Raw genomic sequence first — 21,802 nt, 5'->3', positions numbered from 1 at the left:
GGGTTATTGATTATATCTCGGTTAAGACTATTGACACCTCCCATGTACTGTCCGTGTTGATACTGAGAGGAAAGAAGAAATAGTAAAAAAAAATTATATGAAGAAACAAGAACTGGAACTATGAGAAGAATAAAATGATTAGGGAAGAAAGAAGGTAAATAAGAAAGAAAATATACAGAAGAAAGGAGAAACAAAAATAAAAGAAATGGTAACAAAGAAGAATAGCAAGATGATAAAAACGAAAAACAAAACGAAATAAGGATGATAAAATGAAGATAAAAAAAATATATAAAAAACTAAAAATAATATCAAAACCTCAGGAAGGAATTATTTAAAAAGAATAAAAGGAAAGAAGAAGCAAAAGAGTCGATAGAGGGGTGTTGATAGGTAAGAGAGAGAAAGGTGTGTGTGTGTGTGTGTGAGGGGGGTAGCATGTGGCCGTGAGGAGAAGCTCGTTCAGTGGGCTTCAACCCGAGAAGCGCCCACATGTTACAACCAAAACTAATTTGGTTAAGCACAGGGCCCCTCAGGACACGCTGGAGGAGGAGGAAGGGCGGAGTAGTGGTGAGAGGGCCTTTCAAGTACTTGCCCCCTTATCCCACCTACTTCCTCGCCCCCCTGAGAAAATTCCTTAATACCCCAGAGAATTGTATTTACATCTAAGAATCTTTTTTTTTTTTACTGTTTACACTCTACGAAGCCTTTGTTTACACCCCTTAGAGCTTTAATTTACACCCCCTGAGAATCCTTTGCTTACACCCCCGAGGACAGCCCTTATCTAAATCTTAACCAGCTCTCTCTCTCTCTCTCTCTCACGCTGTTTAGGTAGCCAATGACTTTAGTTTTTTTCTATAATATCTTTTATTTTGTTCGTATTCGGAGTATTTATGTGTGAGAGAGAAAGAGAGAGAGAGAGAGAGAGAGAGGTGTACATGAGGAGGAAAAAGTGTGTGTACATGAAGAGGAAACAGTGTGTGTGTGTGTGTGTGTGTGTACATGGAGGACCAACACACCCTGAATTAACATATATTAATAAAAGCTCCTTAAGTCTGTCACTAGCTTTTGTTTCTTCATCATTCAATAACTCTCTATATAGATTCATAAACAAATTTTCTATACAATATATAACCATATCAAAGGCTCAGAGGTTTTTTCCTGTTTATATTCGTCTAAGTTCAATTGTTACACCCCCTCCCCTCCCCTCCCCTCCAAAGTCGTTTCTGTTCAGTAACTTCAGAATTCAGTAAAAAAAAAATTGTGATGGCAGCTTAACGTTACTAACACTGACTGAGTTTTATAATGGTTAGCGTCATTACGTGTGATTAACTGTTTACATGGTCCCGGCGACATATGTTGAGTAAAGTTTGCATTAATGATTTGGATCACTTGAAGATTAGCCCTCCTAGCTTATTTCACCTGATGTTACATGAAGGGGTTAGGTTAGATTAGATTAGGTTAGATTAGGTTAGATTAGGTTAGGATTAGGTTAGGTTAGGTCTATAAACACTTCAGAGGACATTACTTAGTCGAGTGTCCAAATCTGAGGCTGGCAGATGTCCGCTACACTACGTCACAGGTTAAGGTTGAAGAAGCCACTAGGTCCAAAAACTTGTCAGGGCAAACGTTTTTGGAGTGAGTGTGTTGTGACGACATCGAGTGTGAGCTAATTCATACTTGACCAACACTGACGCAGGTATAGATCAGTACTTGCTTACAGTGTGTACCAGAGCCAGTACTTGCTAACAGTGTGTACCAGAGCCAGTACTTGCTTACAGTGTGTACCAGAGCCAGTACTTGCTAACAGTGTGTACCAGAGCCAGTACTTGCTTACAGTGTGTACCAGAGCCAGTACTTGCTTACAGTGTGTACCAGAGCCAGTACTTGCTAACAGTGTGTACCAGAGCCAGTACTTGCTAACAGTGTGTACCAGAGCCAGTACTTGCTTACAGTGTGTAGTAGGCCCACTTGCTAACAGTGTGTACCAGAGCCAGTACTTGCTTAGTGTGTACCAGAGCCAGTACTTGCTAACAGTGTGTACCAGAGCCAGTACTTGCTACAGTGTGTACCAGAGCCAGTACTGTGTACCAGAGCCAGTACTTGCTTACAGTGTGTACCAGAGCCAGTACTTGCTAACAGTGTGTACCAGAGCCAGTACTTGCTAACAGTGTGTACCAGAGCCAGTACTTGCTTACAGTGTGTACCAGAGCCAGTACTTGCTTACAGTGTGTACCAGAGCCAGTACTTGCTTACAGTGTGTACCAGAGCCAGTACTTGCTTACAGTGTGTAACAGAGACGTAACCGACCGCCTAAACGGAAACAAGCCGATCAGTGGCCAAGAGGATAAGTAAAAGTATGTGCCAAGATTGAAAACAACAATGGTAAACACAATAGGTTCCAAGAAATTGTGGGTGAGGAAACATGGCGAGGGTTGGTCACACTCAGGATGGGATGGAGGAAGGAAACTTGGTGCTGGGAAGTGGCAGCATGGTTACAAGTGTGATGTAGAGAGAGCTGGTTGGTGAGGGTGCTTAGAGGACAGCTTGTGGGTCACCATGCTCGTCGAGGACCACCAGGCAGGAGCAGGAGGTGTTGCTGGCTGGTTGGTGGAGGTAGAAAAGAGAGTGTCTGTAGGGGAGGAATCCACTACAAGCCCACCCAGCCCCCATACCCTTATTTCTTTTATTTATTATGGGCATTTTGAGGCCATGTGTACTTTATTTTAGGAGATATTCTAAAGTCAATACTAATTACTTTTTACTATACAAAAAAACGCCTGAGTGCAATACTGTATTAGAGAAAAAAAGTATTGGAATTGTCTGGTGAAATAGGGGACCAGACCTCCCCCCCTGCCATGTCAATAACCAGTGGGTGTTACCTTATCACTCTTCACCACTGTTTGGCTCGTTAGCTGCTCGTTAGCCTCATATTGTTTTCATAAAAATTAATTATATTTATACAAAATAAGTTTTTTATTTTACGTTCACTCTATTTAATGATATAATTGTTACAGTAAGAGTAAGGGATAAAGAATACCACGAACAAAAGTAGTAACCTAATCTTTTTCCAGAAGATACAAAGTAAATAAACCTATCTTAATCCAGTCAAAAAAAAATTCTATCCTCTTTTATTATATAATCTTTTTTAACTAAAGTTCAGGTAACTTAAAAATAAAATAAATCATGTATGTTCGTGATAATATTTTAACATTATCCCTCCTGGCAGTGTGTAAACAACTCTACCTTTAATTGGCTGAGGTCTTTAAATTATCAAACTATGTCTGTTAATTTGTCCAGCAGAACATCAATTAGATTACTTCACAGTCTAATGAAAAGATCCAGTGTCTAGTGAGTAACCAAACTATATTAAAGACTTTAGATAATTAAGAGACAACAGGTGTAAGGTGTCAGGTGTGGTGTGAGGCTCCCGGCATGAAGTCATTAATAATATTATTTATTTTTAGTGGGTAAAGATTCTTAATTGTATATATTAGTCAACGTTCAATTATGATATCGTGAGAATTATTAAAAAAAATATATTCTCTCGTTAGTAGTGGAGCCACATGGGACAAGGCCATTAGGGTAGGAACTATGTAGATTATATTATTTTATTCCTTAAACAGTCACTAGTCATCAGGTCAAACAGGGGCTAATATTGACGACTACACCGCTGATGAGTTATTTTTTATTTATGTTTGTGATATAGTCTTCAGTATTAGCCGGTTAAGGTTAGGTTAGGTTAGGTTAGGTTAGGTTAGGTTAAGTTGAACTTTTAAATAAACACATTTTAACACATTTGCCTTAACTACGATGGTAATTATTTATGACTTCAAAGCCGCTGATTTTTCATAGAACACGAATATAAAAAATTCAGCAATTACACTGTTTTATAGCGGACACTGTCTTAGTTATGGAAAATGTGTTAAAAAGTGTTTATTTAAAAGTTTAAGTTAACCTAACACCTGCCGTGGGTGAACTTACTGTTACTGTAAGTGTACTGTAGTTGGAATAGTTTATTAGTGATAAACTGTATCCTGAAATTCCCTGCAAAGTACAGTACTACTCTAAATGTATGAACCATAATAACCTGCATTATACTGTAATTGATGTTTGTTTCAGCAGCACTGGTATCCTGCATCATGGACTGACTACTTCATCACAACTCAGCACTGACAAGATTATTGTACCTAACAGAATACCAAGATCATCAACAGCTATACTTGAGGTAAAGATATTATAGTATTGTATGTTGGTCGCTGATACACAAATATGGAATGAGTTTTAATAAGATAAAAAAGTGATTGCAGAGTACAGATACCTCACTACCCTCCTGGCTGCTGCATCTATGATTGTACAGTATATTACATACAAACAGTTGGTATGAGCTATGATGTCTGTATATAAAAAGTTGAATGCTCCTCCTCTGTTTCTACATTTTTATAGGTATTTTTGAAAAGAATAATGCTGTGGAATCTTTTCTAGGCGCTGGCAAGCACTGTGAGTCGCGACACCTCAGGACCACATTACAAGTATCACGATGATCCTTACTTAACACCGGCCTCCAATCTTGTCAAGAGGACCTTTTCCCTCTCCAAGGAAGCTGGACGTAAGGCTGCACGATGCATACGTGATGAAAATGCCAGTCTTTTCACACACCGGCCAGATGACCCATTTATTGAGGTGAGTCTTGTGTATTTTGAATCATTAATAAGGTGTTCTAGTATGTTCCTTGTTATTATAATGTACTGGTTTGTTATCTGACCAATCCAACAAAATATACGTACTTTTAAAGGTAGCTCCCAAGTATCAATAAGTTATAGTGTTTTACTGAGTGTTGGGAAAAATATATTGAAGTTTAAATTATGATATTTTAATAGAAACTCAAAATAGTTAACTTCACTTTTATACAAAATCTATAAACATGTGGATACTTACAAATAATAATGATAAATTATTAGTTAGGTATTTCCCACAATAATGGTAAATAAATGATACTTTTCACTTGAACACACATCTATCCAAACACCACTCAAAGGGAAAATATAGACAATACTCTACTAAATTAAATAATCCTCTCCACACTGGTAGCACTAATATTACTTTAAAGGCACAGCACAGTACAGTACAGTACAGTATCCCTAATCAACCTGGAGCAGTGAGAGATCCAATAACACAAAAATTCTCAAGGTTCTGGAGGTAGGAGATGAGATATCCAATTCCCGACCATAACCCGTGACGGTTGCTCTTCAACCGCCTCCTGAAACACACCATGTCTCCCCCCTCACGACCAGGACCAATCACAGTGGTCCACGTACATACCACAGTACTCTATACTGGGATGTGATATTCAACTCTGATGGCCCACATATTTCCCTTCACCTTATTTACCTAAGAACTCATTGAAACAGTTTTTCATAATATACCTTTAATATTTATTTGTATTTGTAAAGTTTCATTCTCATGTAACCACTGTCATATTTAAATATAACTCTGTACACTCCATATTGATACTACTGAAATTTCTTGTTCCATTTTAGGCACATAATGTACAGCAGCACCTGGGATATGTAGGGTACACATGCTAATAGCTCCTGTATTCATGCCAAAAGAAATGGCAACTTATGTTTTATTTTATTAATATGTGTTGAGTTATTATTCCACCAAGTTAAGTAGAGTATAGTTGACCAAACAATGAATATACAGTACTGTACAGGGCATAAACGACAAGTAACAGATAATCGTTCCCTCATTGATGAGCGACGAATATGTGAAATGACAACTAAAGGGACCAGCTGTACTGAGAGTTGGTAAACAGAGAAATGGCTGTGTGTGTGTTCTGATGTTTTAAAATGATAGTTATTTTGTTACAGGATTTTTTCCCCAAAACTTCTTACACTGAAGAGAGCAATGTGAGTGAGGAAACCCTTCATGACCTGATCCAGAAATGTTCAGTGTCAGATGCCATTACTGTGTATCATATCTGCAAGTCTAAGGCTGTTGGTAAGTTGTAAAGAAGCTCTAGTTTTGTTTACACTGTATTTGAGGCACACACAACCTAAGTAGGACAAGCGTCGTAAATGAAAAACGGAGAAAAATGCAGTTAAAGTTTACAAACCTTCAAATTACCATAACTTTGGAACCAGTGAAATATATTGAAGTGATTCAAGTGACAGATTGTATCATTGTTAGTGCAGATATAATTAATACTAGTTCAAGACATCATACATATTGTCTTCAGGCATACCGTCACTTGGCCTACTTTGGTTCTGTGCTTATCTAATCATAAAACTTTCCCCTGCTTTACTTCTTGAACCTTGATGCTCTGCACTACACCAAGGCTCGTCAATAATGCACCTATGAGGCTTAAGCATTCACAGCATGCTTTAAACTTGACCTTTATATTATACCAAATACTTGTGGTTTGTGTAAATGGTACAAATTTGTTTACAAAAACCCAGAAATTAATTTTAAAATGTACCTATATTAAAAGATAGTTTAAGCTAGAAAACCTGTTTTTTAAGTCCCATGTGTGTGTGTCAAAATGTAAACTTAAGTTCTTGTAGCTGTGTAAGGTAGGATCAATCATCCCCCCCAAACACACACACATATTTAGTTAAATAATCCTGTACTGCACCTGCTCCAGCCATAGGAGTTAGGACGTGTGAAGAAAAAAGAAAAGCACATAGTTTGCCCTAATTCAGTAGTCACAGATAGGAGAAGTATAACAAATGAAGCACTAAGAGGTAGAAACAGGGAAATAGTGTAGGAAAGAAATGAAGACTTGGTAATCATTATAGATACAGTACATTATATACTGTACTGTACTAATGTGAAATCTGAAAAAATGTTTAGTGTATGTATAGTTAACCATTTCACACTAGTACTCCCCTTCCACAACAAGGCCCCAGGTACCCTTCTGGTTTCTTACCTCTGTTATTTCACACAGGCAGCATCAGCAGAATGTATTTGCCCCCCCAAAAATCACTCCATGCCATACTCTCCACTTGTTTACACACACACACACACTACTTTTCCCTTATCTCTCATAGTCTTCCCATCTTCCTACTACCATCCACTTCTGAATTATACACTTGTTTTACCAATGTTTTCCTTTTCCTTGGTTTGGTAAGTTCATACCACCCGAGCAGACTTATCTGCTTCATGCCTTACTCCTTTTTCGTGGACACATTTTTCTTTTTTTTATTATTATATAACGTGTATGTACTGTATATATTATTTTCACACACATTCTTTTTCTTGTAGAGTTGAGTGATAAAGTTCGCCAGGAACTTCTTGAACTGGTCTCCTATTACAACTGTGAGGACCCCCTGGATAAAGACTGGGTTGAAGAGCGCTGGTACCGCCAAGGTGTCCTGACAGTCAGGAAAACATGGAAGTAAGTAATTATCTCGGATTTTTTCTTTGACATGTTTTATGTGTTAGAATATAACTCTGCTTGGTCTCCAAGATGTACCAAATATTTTCAATTGATTGAGACTGTCTAAAGATGGGCTTTCAAAACTTTATGTTTGACACTGGCACCTCACTTCCCAAGAGTTACTAGAACATTAGAAAGTAAGCTTTACATATCTAGAGTCAGTGGTTGGCTACTCCTATGAGGTCACAGCCTCAGATTAGAGAAGTTATCAGTACAGTTACTTGCCAAAACTAAAAACTTTGGAATAAGAGTTGTTAACTTGTATAAAAAACTTGCTAGAGAACATTGTTACATCACCAGAATTGACACACACTTGGACTTGACTAATCACCCAACTAATAACTTGACAAGTTGTGAAGAGGATAAAGTAACGTGAATGGTTAGATCTATCAAGGTGTTGCAGTTTAAAAAAAAAATCAATGGTTTATACACATTTACATGTGATTGGGCTTTTAAATTCATTGATATTAAAGGCTTTACAATGCCAGTGCCAAGCAAACAAAAATCTGTGTGTGTGGGGAGGGGTTAATATAAAGAGTATGATTCAAAGTATTTTACAAAACAGTTTACTCAGCAGTATTGTGTTATGGTTGTTACCAATTACAGATATTTAAAGTCAAGAATCTTGTGTTATGAGGATAAGAAGAGCAATGCATTTTTTCATATACTGTACAGTACTCCCACTAGATTATGTCAAGTTTTAGTTGTACCCAAACACTAGTGATATTTTCTCCTAAAATAGAATTGCCCTTGTATGTGTGTGCTGTGGATTTTTGAAGAGTCAAAGCTGGTATGATTAATGATGACAGTATATAATTAACTTTAGCCATTTAATATTATGTCTGGGCTTCCATCATGCTAAAGTTTGGAGAGAAGCCGTACCCTATCTGCCACTTACAGTACACTTTTTTCCCTTGTTCAAGACTCGGCTTTTGGTTATATAAAATAAGCAATTCTGTAGATCCACAAAAAGGTCTCAAATGTGTGTACTGTATTGTAAGCTTTAAGAGATAAGGTATTTGACTTTAATTATTATATTTTAAATTGTATAATTTTCTTTTCAGAGATAACGGACTTGCTGAAGAGTTGTTCGAGTCTTTAAGTAACAGAGGACCTGCAGCATATAGTGCCCTGATTCGTGGTATGGCTCAGTACTTGCAGGTATGGTTGTATACAGTAGATGATTAACTACCTACACTATATTGTCCATATACTGTAAAGATTGACTGTGTATACTGTATCTAAGACAGACACACTCACGCACAATGACTAGAGATTACACAAATAGTCTGCCACAATTAGGAAGGTCATGAGAGGTGCAGGAACCTAACCTCATTACCCAGCCAACTTCTGCTGTGTATAGGTGTACAACTGTTACGTATTGTGTTGGAGATGTAAATTTTCTATTTTTAAATATAATTGTAATCGATAGAAGTGAACATGAGAATTTAATAGAAGCCCTTTTTGTACATGAAGAATATGTGCTTTGTTCACATGATAAAAGTGTGATTCAACACTTTTTATGGGTAATTAATTTAGTGATATAATACCTGCATGTGATATTTTCATGTAGGTTGACAGAGCCTGGCAGCTTTATCAGGAATGCAGGGAGAAGGATATTCCTCTGGATGCTCACACTTACAACTCTCTCATCCGGGTTGCTTCATATCTCCGCGATGCCTTTGAACTTCGGTGGCAGCTAGTCAAGGCAAGTTCACCCATAATATAGTATAGTATCTTGCTTCATATAGTCCTTTTATTATTCAAGGGAGCTGTACAGTGAAAGGAACAAACAATTGACTCTGGAAAAGCTTTTGTTGCTCTCACTCGTAGTTACCTGCTGAATAATACCTCTAGTTTATTATTGTTCTGATAGATTTCCAGTTTATGGTAAGAAAGAAAAAAAATCAAGATATTCATTAATTTTTGTGTGTGTTCATCTCCCAATAATCAACTTGTATACCTTATGATGGACACAGCCATATTAGGTACAGTATTAGTGTAGTACAGTACTGCCACAGATACTTTTACACTCTGTTAAGTTTGTTATCGTGACAACACACACACACTCTTCATTTTCCTTATATATACTTGTAGTACTCAGACTTGAATTATACATAGAGAAAACAATTATTTTTATTAAAATTTATGAATTTGTATTAGAAAAACTCACTCCATACAAAAACCAACACCATCTCTGAATTTTTTATCATTTCTAACCCAAAATATATGACAAAACTGGTATTCTTGGTAGCCATGGTACCATACCCTATTGTTCCATGAGGTATTAAATTCGGTATTTGCAATTCTCGACTCGTGGTTATTTCCAAGAACGTAACCCTTGCAAATAAGGGGGGATAAGTTTATATTGTACTCATTGGTGGCCAAAGGTGAAGTAAGTGAGCGGTGGGAGGGAGGGTGGCGGGGCATCGCTGAAACACACTGTGTGGGGATCGTCTTGTGCTTCTTCTCCTGCTGTCTGCTTTCCTCTCGTGAAAAAAAAAATCCAGTGTTGACTGCTTGGTTTGCTTCTTCTTCTCTGTACAGTTCGTAGTAGCATCAGAAACTCTCCATGATATTTCAGTGCACAAGAGTTACGTTCTCTATTAGGGTCATCTTCAGCCAGCATATAGTCTCTCCTCTATATGATTGAATGCTTGCATGAATAGTGCGCACCGTGGTAGCGGGTATACCCAACGCTACCACTATATCCACAGCACACTTGTTGACATCTTCACTACAAAACTGATGCTTCTCCATTGCTTCTTGCAACTAGCAGAATTGCTTGCTGTTTGCTTTGAAGCCTGATCAATGGGCATAGTAGAGCAAAAAACATAAACAAGGTGAACATAAGGTACACAGAACACTCGACGGCATCCACACTCAGCAGAGGCTTAAGTGAAAATGATGCTCCTCGGTGACATTGTACACCAAAGACAAAAGTCGTGTCGAGGTCTTGTCCGAATATTAAATATAACTCGTGAAACATTATGAGCTCCCTACCACAAGGCAGAGCGCACCAAAAGTTGAGCCCTTCGGCATACGTTTTCACCAAATTTCACGACACGACTTTTATCTTTCATTGTACACAACGTTGTGTGGAACCTGGGTATAGAAATAGTATCGACGCAATTAGTAAACATTAACTGGAACAGCACTTAAGCGAGGTCTTGCTGCAATATACATTTGTACGCTAGTTTTGTATTTACTGTACTTAATTGTATTTGTGTACTGTACTTATCTTTCTTTCCTATTCTTTTATTGCTACTTTGTAATTACAGTACATTGTAGTGTGTAGGTATAGTACTGTAATTGTATATACAGTACATTATGTGTACTATGTGATTATCCATAGAAGGGTTACTTCTGGTTTATGGATAATTCAACTTGTGGATAGCCTCCAGGAACTTAACCCATCCGTTACCTGGGCAGTGTCTATTTTCATACATCTTAACTAAGAAAACAAGGGTCAAAGACTGCTGTGTGGATTTCATTAAATTTACTTTTGAGTCTTTCATCAAGTAACTTAGCCTTACAGTCTCCATTCTTGTTCTGATTTTCTTTCCTACATTTCCAGGAACTGTTGACTACCATGGCAGAATCAGGTATTGACCCAAACTTAGGAACACTGAACAGTACTCTGGAAGCCCTCGGTCAGGTGGCTAGCTGGCGACAGGCACGGCAGATCAGTCTTCAGGTCCTCGCCGAATTCAATAGCCTCGGAATCCAACCATCCCTGGCATCATATTATTACCTGCTGACTATACACTGCCGAGAACGTGAGTTTTACTTCTTGAAATTTCCACGACCTCCTCTGATTTAAATGTTTTTTGTGGAAGTTTTATACTATTAAATATTTATGTTTTTTACCTTACATTCAATTTTTAATTTCAATTGTTTATTCCTTGATAGAGGAAGCGGGATCCTAGTGCTGTCACTAGGTACCCCTGTACAATGACACCAGAAGCATCTGGCAAGTGTGACAAGTATATACAGTATACCTTACATACTATGATTTTAGTCGTGTAAGCTTTTATTTTAATTGGGCGGCATATGACCTAAGCTGTTGGGTCACCAGGGATGTAATTACCACAATCAATCAATCCTCTGGTAATTGGACATCATCTAGGACAGTGAATATCCTGGAATTTTAATTAAGTTCTCATTGTAATGTTACATGAGGGGTATTTATTGTGACACTAAAGCTCTATCGTATAAACAATTAGCTTGGAAACCTACAGAGGCAAAATATGATGCTAGAAATTGTTATTAATTGTTGAAGGCATAAATATGAAATACTGTATATGAATAATTAGGGATTATTGAACAGCTCCTCCCCGACTTACGACGGGGTTAGGGACCCAAATCCAGGTCGTAAGTCGAAATGGTCGTAAGTCAAAAATGCTTAAATAATACATAGAAAATCTAAAATGGGTGTCTTTTTCTTCTCAGCATCACAAAACTCACTTTTAAGCTTGCCAGCCATTTTAAAGTGAATTACAAACGAAAATTTTGTCAGTACACAGTGCAATCACTAACATTGGGACTCGAAAATACGTAATTTGACAAATTTTTGGTATGACTGAGGCAGGTCGTAAGTCGGGGAGGAACTGTACTGTTTAATGGTGCTCAATTATATGTTCTTATCAGATATATAAGATCGTGTGTATGTAAATAGTGTAGTAAATGTCTTTATTTAATGGACGTGTATTGTACAGTATACTGTATAATGCTGGTACCTGCTTTGCTGGTAGTAATTTTTTGGGTCATACGCCTGGTGTATGCCTTGCCTTCATTACGAATCCTTTTTGAAACATTACTCTTCCACGTGTGAGGCCGTAAACGTCCATGACGGCCCAGCCTCGGGTTCACTCACAACAGGTGCTGGATCATCCACATATGACACACTTTGTGATAGAGGAAACCTTGTTGAAACTTGCTGTGGTGGTACAGTATCTCTCGGGCACGGTGACACTTGTGCCCGTACTAGGTGGTGGCCTCACACCATTTATAAAGTGTTTTATTACTTTTGTTGACTGGAAAAATTTCTGTATGAACGAATCTTCATTTCCTTTGCTATTGATAACGAGTGGTGGTTTCTTGTCTTTATCTCACTGTGACCAATAGGGGCATCTGCTGCTCTATTTAACACTTTCACAATAAAATAACAAGCCAAAACCATCAGTATAAGGAGTGTCTGGCTGTAAACAGTTTTAACAAATAACAGAGTTTCCCACCGGACAAACTGAAGTAATGGTCAGGTGCATTTGGCTCGGCTCATGTCAGCTGCATGGCTAACATTATCTGAATCTTCTAGAATTTTCTTTGGTCTTTGGAGTTTTTCGATTTCAGAAATTTTGGATAAAGGATTATTAACTTGTACAATACCTGTTCAGTAGATCCTTGCCATTCTCGGGTGTACAGTTCACGATTTCGACGATTCACGGTAAGCAGATGGTGGCTATGGTCGCTAGCTTGCGAGCCTTTTCCTGCACACAATGAGTTACCCCGCGCAGCATCTCGTGTTGTACTCTCAAAACTTTAGTGTTTGTGTGTGAAATGGCCCCTGAAAGACTGCCAAGTGTCAGTGCTAGTGATGCTAGTGGAGTGAAATGTAAAAGGCAGAAGTCAGTGATGACCCTGACAAAGAAAGTCAAATTATTAGATAAGTTAACAGAGGGGATGAGTGCTGCCACGGCTGGTCAGTTGTTTGGTATAGGTATACAGTAGAACACTAAGGTAGTATAAGTTGCTATTCATGGTTTTGCCTATTCACCCCATTCCTTGGAACCTAACCCCCGTGAATAACAAGGGTTTACTGTACCTGTATAAGGATCCATGGATATTTGATAATTTGTTTAGCAGTTCATGTAAAAAGGAGAAAAATGTAAATCAACAAGGAAAATATTCTTTATTAATAAATAAATATTTAGCAATCTGCAGAATTGGAGACAAACATACGAGTCTGAGACACTTGAACTATGGCTTTGAAGATGATTGATGACTCGTGTAAAATAACAGAATTAAAGCATTCATGTATTAAAATATTTATGTAAGATAAGAATTTACACATATGTATTGTCGCTAAGAAAAATTATCACTGGAAATATCCAAATGTATGTCAATTTTTAGTGAATAACTCTTTTAAAACATTTTTTTCAGGGGGACCCATAAGTCATATCTTGATTGATATCCTTGACCACATTGAGGGAAAGGAGTTCAGTGTTGAGGATCCTAAAGACACATTCTTCTTCGTCACTGCTATGGGTATTAGCCGCAACCATGTACAGGTGAGAGGCTCTTAAATTTGCTGGTACCTGTTACTTATCTCAAGCATTCTGCAGTCATATATTCATAATTCTCAACTGAGTGTCAACTGCTGCAGCGTTTGCTTATATAAGAATCCATAAAAGTTATCAAAATATAATTTCTTTGCTCTTGCTCTACTTTGCCATGGATATCACTTCAGTGCTCCAATGTGACCTAGAAATAAAGAAAATCTAATATAAAACTATAAAATAAGATAAGTTAAAAGTAATAAATGAATTGTTTGTGGGAGGCACAGTGGTTGGCTGGTGGACTGAGGCTCTCCACCATTCCCAAGCCTAAAACCTTATAAATAGTATAATGTGGATTTTGTTTTTGAGCACGATAGTGATTTTTTTTCTTATATAGTTTAGTACGTATATTGTTACTATCACAAACATTATTGTCACTCGCACAGTAATTTCACTATTATACACACTATTGTCATTATCACACACTATCTTGTTACTGTCACACACCATATTGTTTCTGTCACACACCATATTGTTACTGTCACACACACCATATTGTTACTGTCACACTCACCATATTGTTACTGTCACACACCATATTGTTACTGTCATACACACCATATTGTTACTGTCACTCACCATATTGTTACTGTCATACACACCATATTGTTACTGTCACACTCACCATATTGTTAATGTCATACACACCATATTGTTACTGTCACACTCACCATATTGTTACTGTCACACTCACCATATTGTTACTGTCACACTCACCATATTGTTAATGTCACACACCATATTGTTACTGTCACACTCACCATATTGTTACTGTCACACTCACCATATTGTTACTGTCACACTCACCATATTGTTACTGTCACAAACAATATTTGATTTTGCAGAGCTTGGATGTGGCCAGGAGGGTGGATGACTTGCTACACACTGGTAGTAACTATGATCTGATCGGAGACTCGTATAAAGAATCCATTTATTAGTAAGTAGACTTTAACCAGGTAGTGGGGTGATGAAGTAATATTTATAGTGCATACAATTATGTCATTTTTATATAGCTGAAGTGGTGATAATTTAATGCAGGCTTTATATAATACTTTTGACAATTATATTGAACTTGACTCTTTTGGAGATGTGTGTAATACAATATTGTTCCCTCCACAGTCGTCACTATTTTGGACTGGCTTGTTCATCTCTGACTATTGATGACTTCATGTTACTGTACCAGGAATTAGTCCCACATATATATACTCCAGAACCTGGGGTAATGGGGGTAAGCAAAATCTATTTAATGTTTTAATTAGAAGGCTCAGTTTGTCCTCCCCCCAATATATTGCTGACACTGAGTAATGTTTGTTTCTATTAGTGAATCTGTTCATGAAGGCTCTGTTCTGGGAAGGGATAGGCTAATTATTCTGGCCGTTACCTCAAAGACAGTTCATAAATCTTTTTGAATTTGTGACATGAGGGAAGGTGTTAACATGGAACAATATCCTAAACGAGGCATAATAAGGAATAATATCAGTGGAGATATTAGCCGACTCGCCACCCAGTAGTACTTAAGAGCTGGTGTTTAACTTGAAATTTTGGGGAGATATTCTTTTTTTTGTTTTTGTTTTTCACTGTTACATGCACACAGAATCATCCATACAGAATGTGGAAAAATAGTACTGTATTAAAAAAAATTATCATAAGGTAAAAACATAAAGGGAATAAACATTTGTTCGGGCCAGCTGTGACCTACAGTTTGTTATTGTTATTTTTCATCACAATTTCGAGTAGATATACATAATTTTCTTCACAACCTTTATATACTGTACTATATACTAATGAAAATATTCTCATAAAATTTCATAAGTTGTAGAATGTCAGGAGAGCAAAGAGAATTATTTGAAATTTCTAAAAGGTGTAAATTAAAACAAAACCTTATTATTTTGATTAAGTTTGCTTGTGAATTACACAATAAATTTAGTTACCCCTATAATGAATGATAATGTAATAGATACTGAAATTTAGGTAAAGGAATATAATTTTTGTGCGTCTTAAGTACAGCCAACAAAACATTTTCTTGACTTCTACGGGGTTATGCTGTATGACACACCGGACCATGAATAATTGTAAACAAGACTCGTGAGTTATTGGTCTTATATGTATTCCTGTTAATGTCTATGTATTAAATATATGTGATATACAGAACACATCGTCTTGGTTACACAATGCATCACACAAGTACCAACCTTAACTTAATGTACACCCACTAGAAGATTATTCTGCACCTTTACCACAACATGACACACTGGACCAAGAAATCTGATAATAATCATCATGGCTTCTGTCACAGTGATTGTTGCCGATGGTTTCAGAGACAAGGATGCAGAATATTGTTTTATTGACTGTACATGATAGTAATGGTGTAATTATTAAACTTGGCTTTGACAATTGATTTGTATTACAGTACATGTTTCTAAGTTTATTGTAGAGTTTCTAATTTACAGGAGGTGTTGAGGTCAGTGGGAGTTCAGGAGGCATTTGAATATTTACCCCAACTATGGTCAGACATGATAGTGTTTGACCACACTAATCAAGAGCGGCTCGTCACGCTTGTGTTGTCGGCACTGTCCAAGTATCGGCCGTCACAAGAACAGGAGCAGTTAACTCGGCAGCTGGCAGATATTGCTTGGGATATATGGACTAGGGTGCAGGGACAGGATGAGACCAGACGACAAAAGGTAACAGTTTAGATCTTGGTCAACATTTGAACAAACAGTTTGCCACGATGTAGGAAAATATTCTCTGTCCCTTTGTTCTAGCAAGTGATAGTACTGGGTGTGGTTGTAATATTTTAACTTGAATGAGGATAAATAAGGAATAGCGCCCTACAGAATCTGGTGTAACTCCCATTCAGATGTAGAAGTTGACAAGGCTTGCCTAGGAAGGAGGGCAGTTGGCACACCCACATATATTAATAATTTATGACTAAAATACAGTATACACATTTAGGTAATTAACTCTTTAAGAAATCAAGGAATACAGTACAGTATATGCTAAATATTTTACCTGTCTCTTAAGTTTTCAATATTTATAAAGTAATTGAACATTTTCATTTCATACGAAACATTAACTTTATAAGTTAAGAAAGTGAAGGAGGTCAAGTACAGTGCCTGACACACCGCCTCCTTGTATACTTAGTGTGCTATGTCCACACTGTCTCAAACAGGCAGTCATGCCTATGGGACCCACTTTGACCTTTTCACTGTATGTTTTCCTAATCAGGGAATTATTTTCCACCCCATCTTTACATAAAACCCTTTTAATTATTCTTTGTATTAAGTTGATCTGATAAAATAAAATAGAGGTATTGACTCAGTAGTTCTTCAAGACTACAGTATTGCCTTACTAACTAACTACCTATTTAACAAGAAGTCCAACAATAATTCAAGTCACAAATCCCTTGATATACATTTTGGTTTCATTGATGTTCATCTGAAAATGTTAAAATTTCTCATTGATCAGTTTTTCAGATATGGCTCCTCTGTTGCTCTTAAAGCCACTACCAGTGTTCCTCTTAATACGTAGTCTGTCTCATAGTGTGAATAACTACACTCCCAGACCTGTACAGTACAGTACAGTGTATGATTTTCTTGGTGTTCCAGATTTAAGGTAATGTGTGTATGTACAGTTCTGTATAACTAGTTGCATCTTGTGTTCCAGGTTTCATGGACAGGCCAAATGATTGGAGATTTGATAACTACCTTGGTTTATTGTGGAGAGTATGGTAAGGCTTCAGAGGTGATGAAGGAAGCAAATACTAATGCCCACAATGTACTGGGAGCTATACCCATTACCTCATTACACACTCTGAATGAAGTTGCAGTTGATAAGAAAGATGCTGACATAGCTGTGGTAAGTATGAACATGTTTACGTTAACAATTACAATTTTCTATATTACCCTAAAGTGATGTTTTATGAAAAAGTAGTGTATATAAATAGACACATGCACATATTAGACTCTCCTTATAATGTGGTAATGCATTCCAGGAAAATATTATGTTAGGCAATCTACACTAAAGTAATCAGTGCATTCAGACGGAAATGGCAGTTACATTCCATCCCCAGTGAAAACCACAAACACACACTATAGTTCTGATCATGACAATGTGTTGAAGGGGCTGTCACAGTGGGCAAAATTTCCTCATTCCTTAGATAACAATACCATCGTGGATTTTCAACTCAAGCTACCTAAGAACATCGAACCTACTGTAATTTTTAGCCTGGGCGTAACACTTTCTGGGATTTTATACCAGAATATTGTTGACAAGAGATGCTGAAGTCACACCAACCTTCTCACTCCTGACTCTTCTTCTTCATCTATATGTATTGCAATTGAAATCTGAATAAACCTTTTTTATGAAATATGGCTGACACCAACTTGATGTGTAACCATCTACTGTATATTGTAGTTTTTATTTGAGGGACAATGGAATGAGAACAGGTCGGTAAATGCGAGTGTGATTGATTTTTTTTTTTTTTTTTTTACGTAGGACTGAGAAATGAGAACGGTGGAAGTTTTGCCTAGTCTGATACTGTACTGTATCCCTCTTGAACATTGTGGACATTTCAGTGTTATTGGGTGAGAGAGTTCCTGCTGGTTTGCTAACTCTTTACCTGCTGGTTTGCTAACTCTTTACCTTGATATGTGATGCACATTAGGAGCCTTCACAGATTAATACAGTACAGCTCCTCCCCGACTTACGACCACCCGCACTTACGACCTGCCTCAGTCGTACCAAAATTTGGTCAAATTACATATTTTCGAGTTCCTAAGTCAGTACACACAAAATTTTCGTTTGTAATTCACTTTAAAATGGCTGGCAAGCTTAAAAGTGAATGTTTTGTGGAGCTGAAAAGAAAAAGAGACGCCCATTTTAGATTTTCTATGTATTGACTAAGCATTTCCGACTTACGACCATTTTGACTTACGACCTGGATTTGGGTCCCTAACCCCGTCGTAGGTCGGGGAGGAGCTGTAATATTAATGAAACTGTGATAATAATACAGTACTTAAGTTTATTGAAAAACACACACACACACACACAGTAAGATCCCGATGAATGAGAATTTAATGTAACGATCAGTGTTGGCTGTTGGTGAAATACTACTCCCATGGTGTAACAAGAGTTAAGTGTGTACAGTATATCAAATAATTTTGAATATTTAATTGCATTCTATAGTGGCCTTTTCTTTATACAGAGCATAGTTATATATGCACTGGATGCTGGACACCAAGAGGCTGGGGAAATGGCAAAACAACTTCAATCCAAGTTAACTCTCAGCACACAGAACCGGGCAAAACTTAGTTCAGTTTTTGGTAGTGAGCTTCTAAGTTCACCATGAAGATTCTGATATTCTTAATTATTGAGTATTATGTAAACAATATTTATCGGTCATGTACAAAACTGGGACAAGAGGAAGTGTGTGGTACTTCAACACAGCACCCAGGAGAAACACAGGTACAGTATTCATGTATAGAGGCAGTCCCACCATTAACAATTTATAGATAAGAAGTAATTAGTATCATTTATATGTTAAACTCATGTATATTATGAAAATAATTTACAAGATTTTTTATTTTGAATCTATGATGGATAATTTATCAAAAGTCAAAGGGAAAAAAATAGTTTTCTTCCGGTTACATTTACAGTACAGTATAAAAAAATTGCTTTGTTTTATAGGATTGTCATTATTAATGTTACCCCCAATCAGTCTCTTATGCTATAAGTAAAATGCTCCAGTTTTCCCTCCACATAACTTCAGCACCATAGTAATTTAATTAACAGTTGCTGACTTTGTAAGCTGTTAAGTGCAAGAGAATTAATATGAAAGTGCAACTAATTTTTAGTACTGTACAGTAATTGTATATAGTAAACAAAATAATTCTTTAATGTTGCAAGCAAGTGCCATGTGTGAATACTATTATGAAATTTGTAGTCAATGTCTTTAAGCATATTTAATACTGAAACTAAGTTCTTATAGGAAGAGAAAGGATGGGAATTAGACACTGAACAAAAAATTGCCAATACAATTATAGAGAACTTAGTGATGATGGATATTTTACTTTCTATCATTTAATTTACTGAAACATACCTTGGTTAATCCCCTTGTTACTAATACAGGATGAAACTCCCATGTCCGGCATTTTAACTTACGGCAACTCCCAAAAATTGCATCGTTTTCAGAAATTCCTTTACCCAGCAAACCTCCCAATGGGTAGCAGGATCTCATAGTTTTGCCAGTTTGTCACTACGGTTATGTTTTCGTAGCGTGCCGATCGCTCCTGCCATTCAGTTCATTTGTTATAATTCATAGCCGAGGGTGGTGGTGTGCTTATTGAAGTGTTACAGTTTTATTCTACCCTTACTGAACTGCACCATGGCTCCCAGATTTCAAAATACCAAATGTGTTTTTATACCTAAAACACTTCAAAGAAATTACACTACATATAAAGTACAGTTACAGTATCAGTGACTCGTTACAAGTACATAAAAATTACAACATTCTAAATAATGGTAATTTATTATATCTTGCTTGGAGTTGGTCCTGTGGTTGCTGGTTATGGGAGCTTCAACCTGTAGTAGAAATGTCTAAATTCATATTAGTATTTTAACCATGTAAATAAAAGCTGTATAAATATAATGAAAGTGTGAATTCATCCATAATAAGTTAATCAATAATGTGTCATTTCCTGAGCTGTGTTAAGAGTCTTGGGTGTGTTAGGTGACCAAGGTGTTAGTCTTGGGTGTGTTAGGTGACCAAGGTGTTAGTCTTGGGTGTGTCAGGTGATCAAGGTGTTAGTCTTGGGTGTGTTAGGTGACCAAGGTGTTAGTCTTGGGTGTGTTAGGTGACCAAGGTGTTAGTCTTGGGTGTGTTAGGTGACCAAGGTGTTAGTCTTGGGTGTGTTAGGTGACCAAGGTGTTAGTCTTGGGTGTGTCAGGTGACCAAGGTGTTAGTCTTGGGTGTGTCAGGTGACCAAGGTGTTAGTCTTGGGTGTGTCAGGAAGTTAATCTTTGATTACCTCAGAGAAAAGTAATTCTGTCTTACCAACTAAGAGGACACTTGGAAATCCTACATATATTGCCCAGTTTCCACTCTGAAAAAGTACAGTAGGTTGGCAACAGGAAGGGCACTAGACAAAATGAAGAATGGAAAGTCAGCTGGAAGCTCTGGAATAGTTGTAGAAATGCTGAAAGCATCAGAAGATGTTAGTTTGTTGATGATGATTAAATTGATTAAAGCAATAATGATGGAATGTACCGACTGTTCCAGCTGACTGGCAGAGTGTGTTCGATAAAGGTAAAGTGTGATGCACCTGAATGTGGAAACTACAGGGGCCTGAAGCTGTAAAATCAAGGTATGAAAATTGTAGAAAAGGTGATAAAAAAATTGATAAGGGAAAGAGTGAACATTAATAAAATGCAGTTTAGGCCAGGCAAAGGGACTACAGAGGCAATATTTATGACCAGATAACTACAAGAGAAATATCTAGTGAGGGAGAGAAAGCTGTACTTTGTTGATTTAGAGAAGGCCTTTGACAGGGTGCTATGTAAAGTACTGTAGTGCAGTAGCCAATGAGAAAGTTATGGGTCGCAGAGTGTCTTGTTTGAGTCACTATGGAATTATATGAGGGCTCAAAAATTGCTCGAGAGTAAATGGTAAGGCAAGTGAGAAATTTTAAGTGAAAGTTAGAGTTCACTAAGAGTGTCTTGGGACACATTCTGTTTATCATGGGGCTAGAGGCACTACCACTGGTCTGTCTGGGAGTTGTGTGCTGATGACCGAGTGATGATAGCAGATAGTAATGAAGAAGCAGTAGAGGAATGAAAGGATGTGTTAGAATCAACATCTTGAGAGTGAATGTGGCCAAAACAAAAATAATTACTAGTGGGAAATGGCAATGTACTGTCTGAAAGAAAGGTGTTGGTAGCAATTCAGTATTGTGTAGGGTGGGTACACAAAGTTTCAGTGGTGTAAATGGTAGTGCAAGTTATCATGGGGCCTTAACCAGGCTGGAGAAAT

At 37.3% G+C, this 21,802-nt stretch overlaps 2 protein-coding genes across 7 annotated transcripts in view; one reads left to right on the top strand and one right to left on the bottom strand.

Moving 5' to 3' along the window:
• The first annotated feature begins 3,219 nt into the window (after nucleotides 1-3,219).
• Nucleotides 3,220-20,422, top strand: LOC121868463 (protein PTCD3 homolog, mitochondrial-like). 2 transcript variants are annotated; one of them, XM_042369119.1, is made up of 14 exons: nucleotides 3,220-3,345; nucleotides 4,120-4,222; nucleotides 4,480-4,677; nucleotides 5,868-5,997; nucleotides 7,261-7,393; nucleotides 8,500-8,596; nucleotides 9,009-9,143; nucleotides 11,013-11,214; nucleotides 13,598-13,725; nucleotides 14,619-14,710; nucleotides 14,893-15,001; nucleotides 16,224-16,457; nucleotides 17,440-17,631; nucleotides 18,980-20,422. In XM_042369119.1, the coding sequence occupies exons 1-14, from the start codon at nucleotides 3,275-3,277 to the stop codon at nucleotides 19,121-19,123; spliced, it is 1,968 nt and encodes a 655-aa protein (XP_042225053.1). In that variant the 5' UTR covers nucleotides 3,220-3,274; the 3' UTR covers nucleotides 19,124-20,422. The 2 variants fall into 2 exon arrangements, with proteins under 2 accessions (XP_042225053.1, XP_042225052.1); XM_042369118.1 differs by having other exon boundaries at nucleotides 4,117-4,222.
• LOC121868462 (spermatogenesis-associated protein 5-like protein 1) overlaps nucleotides 13,330-21,802 on the bottom strand; it is a 26,247-nt gene continuing 17,774 nt past the window's right edge. For all 5 annotated transcript variants that reach the window (XM_042369112.1, XM_042369114.1, XM_042369113.1 and 2 more), the window contains one exon: nucleotides 13,330-13,918. The gene's annotated coding sequence lies outside the window, so the exon portion shown is untranslated. The remainder of the gene's footprint in view (nucleotides 13,919-21,802) is intronic.

This window comes from Homarus americanus, unplaced genomic scaffold (genome assembly GCF_018991925.1).
Source record: "Homarus americanus isolate GMGI-L3 unplaced genomic scaffold, GMGI_Hamer_2.0 scaffold21930, whole genome shotgun sequence".
NCBI classification, from domain to species: Eukaryota; Metazoa; Arthropoda; class Malacostraca; order Decapoda; family Nephropidae; genus Homarus; species Homarus americanus.
The sequence above is the reverse complement of the archived record's forward strand: the minus strand, read 5'-3'. Positions and strand labels throughout refer to the sequence as shown.

Coding starts and splice junctions, on each gene's coding strand:
- LOC121868463 (XM_042369118.1), top strand. CDS start 3,275: ATGTCTGTTAATTTGTCCAGCAGAACATCAATTAGATTACTTCACAGT. Junction 11,215..13,597: donor GACTATACACTGCCGAGAAC/GTGAGTTTTACT, acceptor CATTTTTTTCAG/GGGGACCCATAAGTCATATC. Junction 16,458..17,439: donor ATGAGACCAGACGACAAAAG/GTAACAGTTTAG, acceptor CTTGTGTTCCAG/GTTTCATGGACAGGCCAAAT.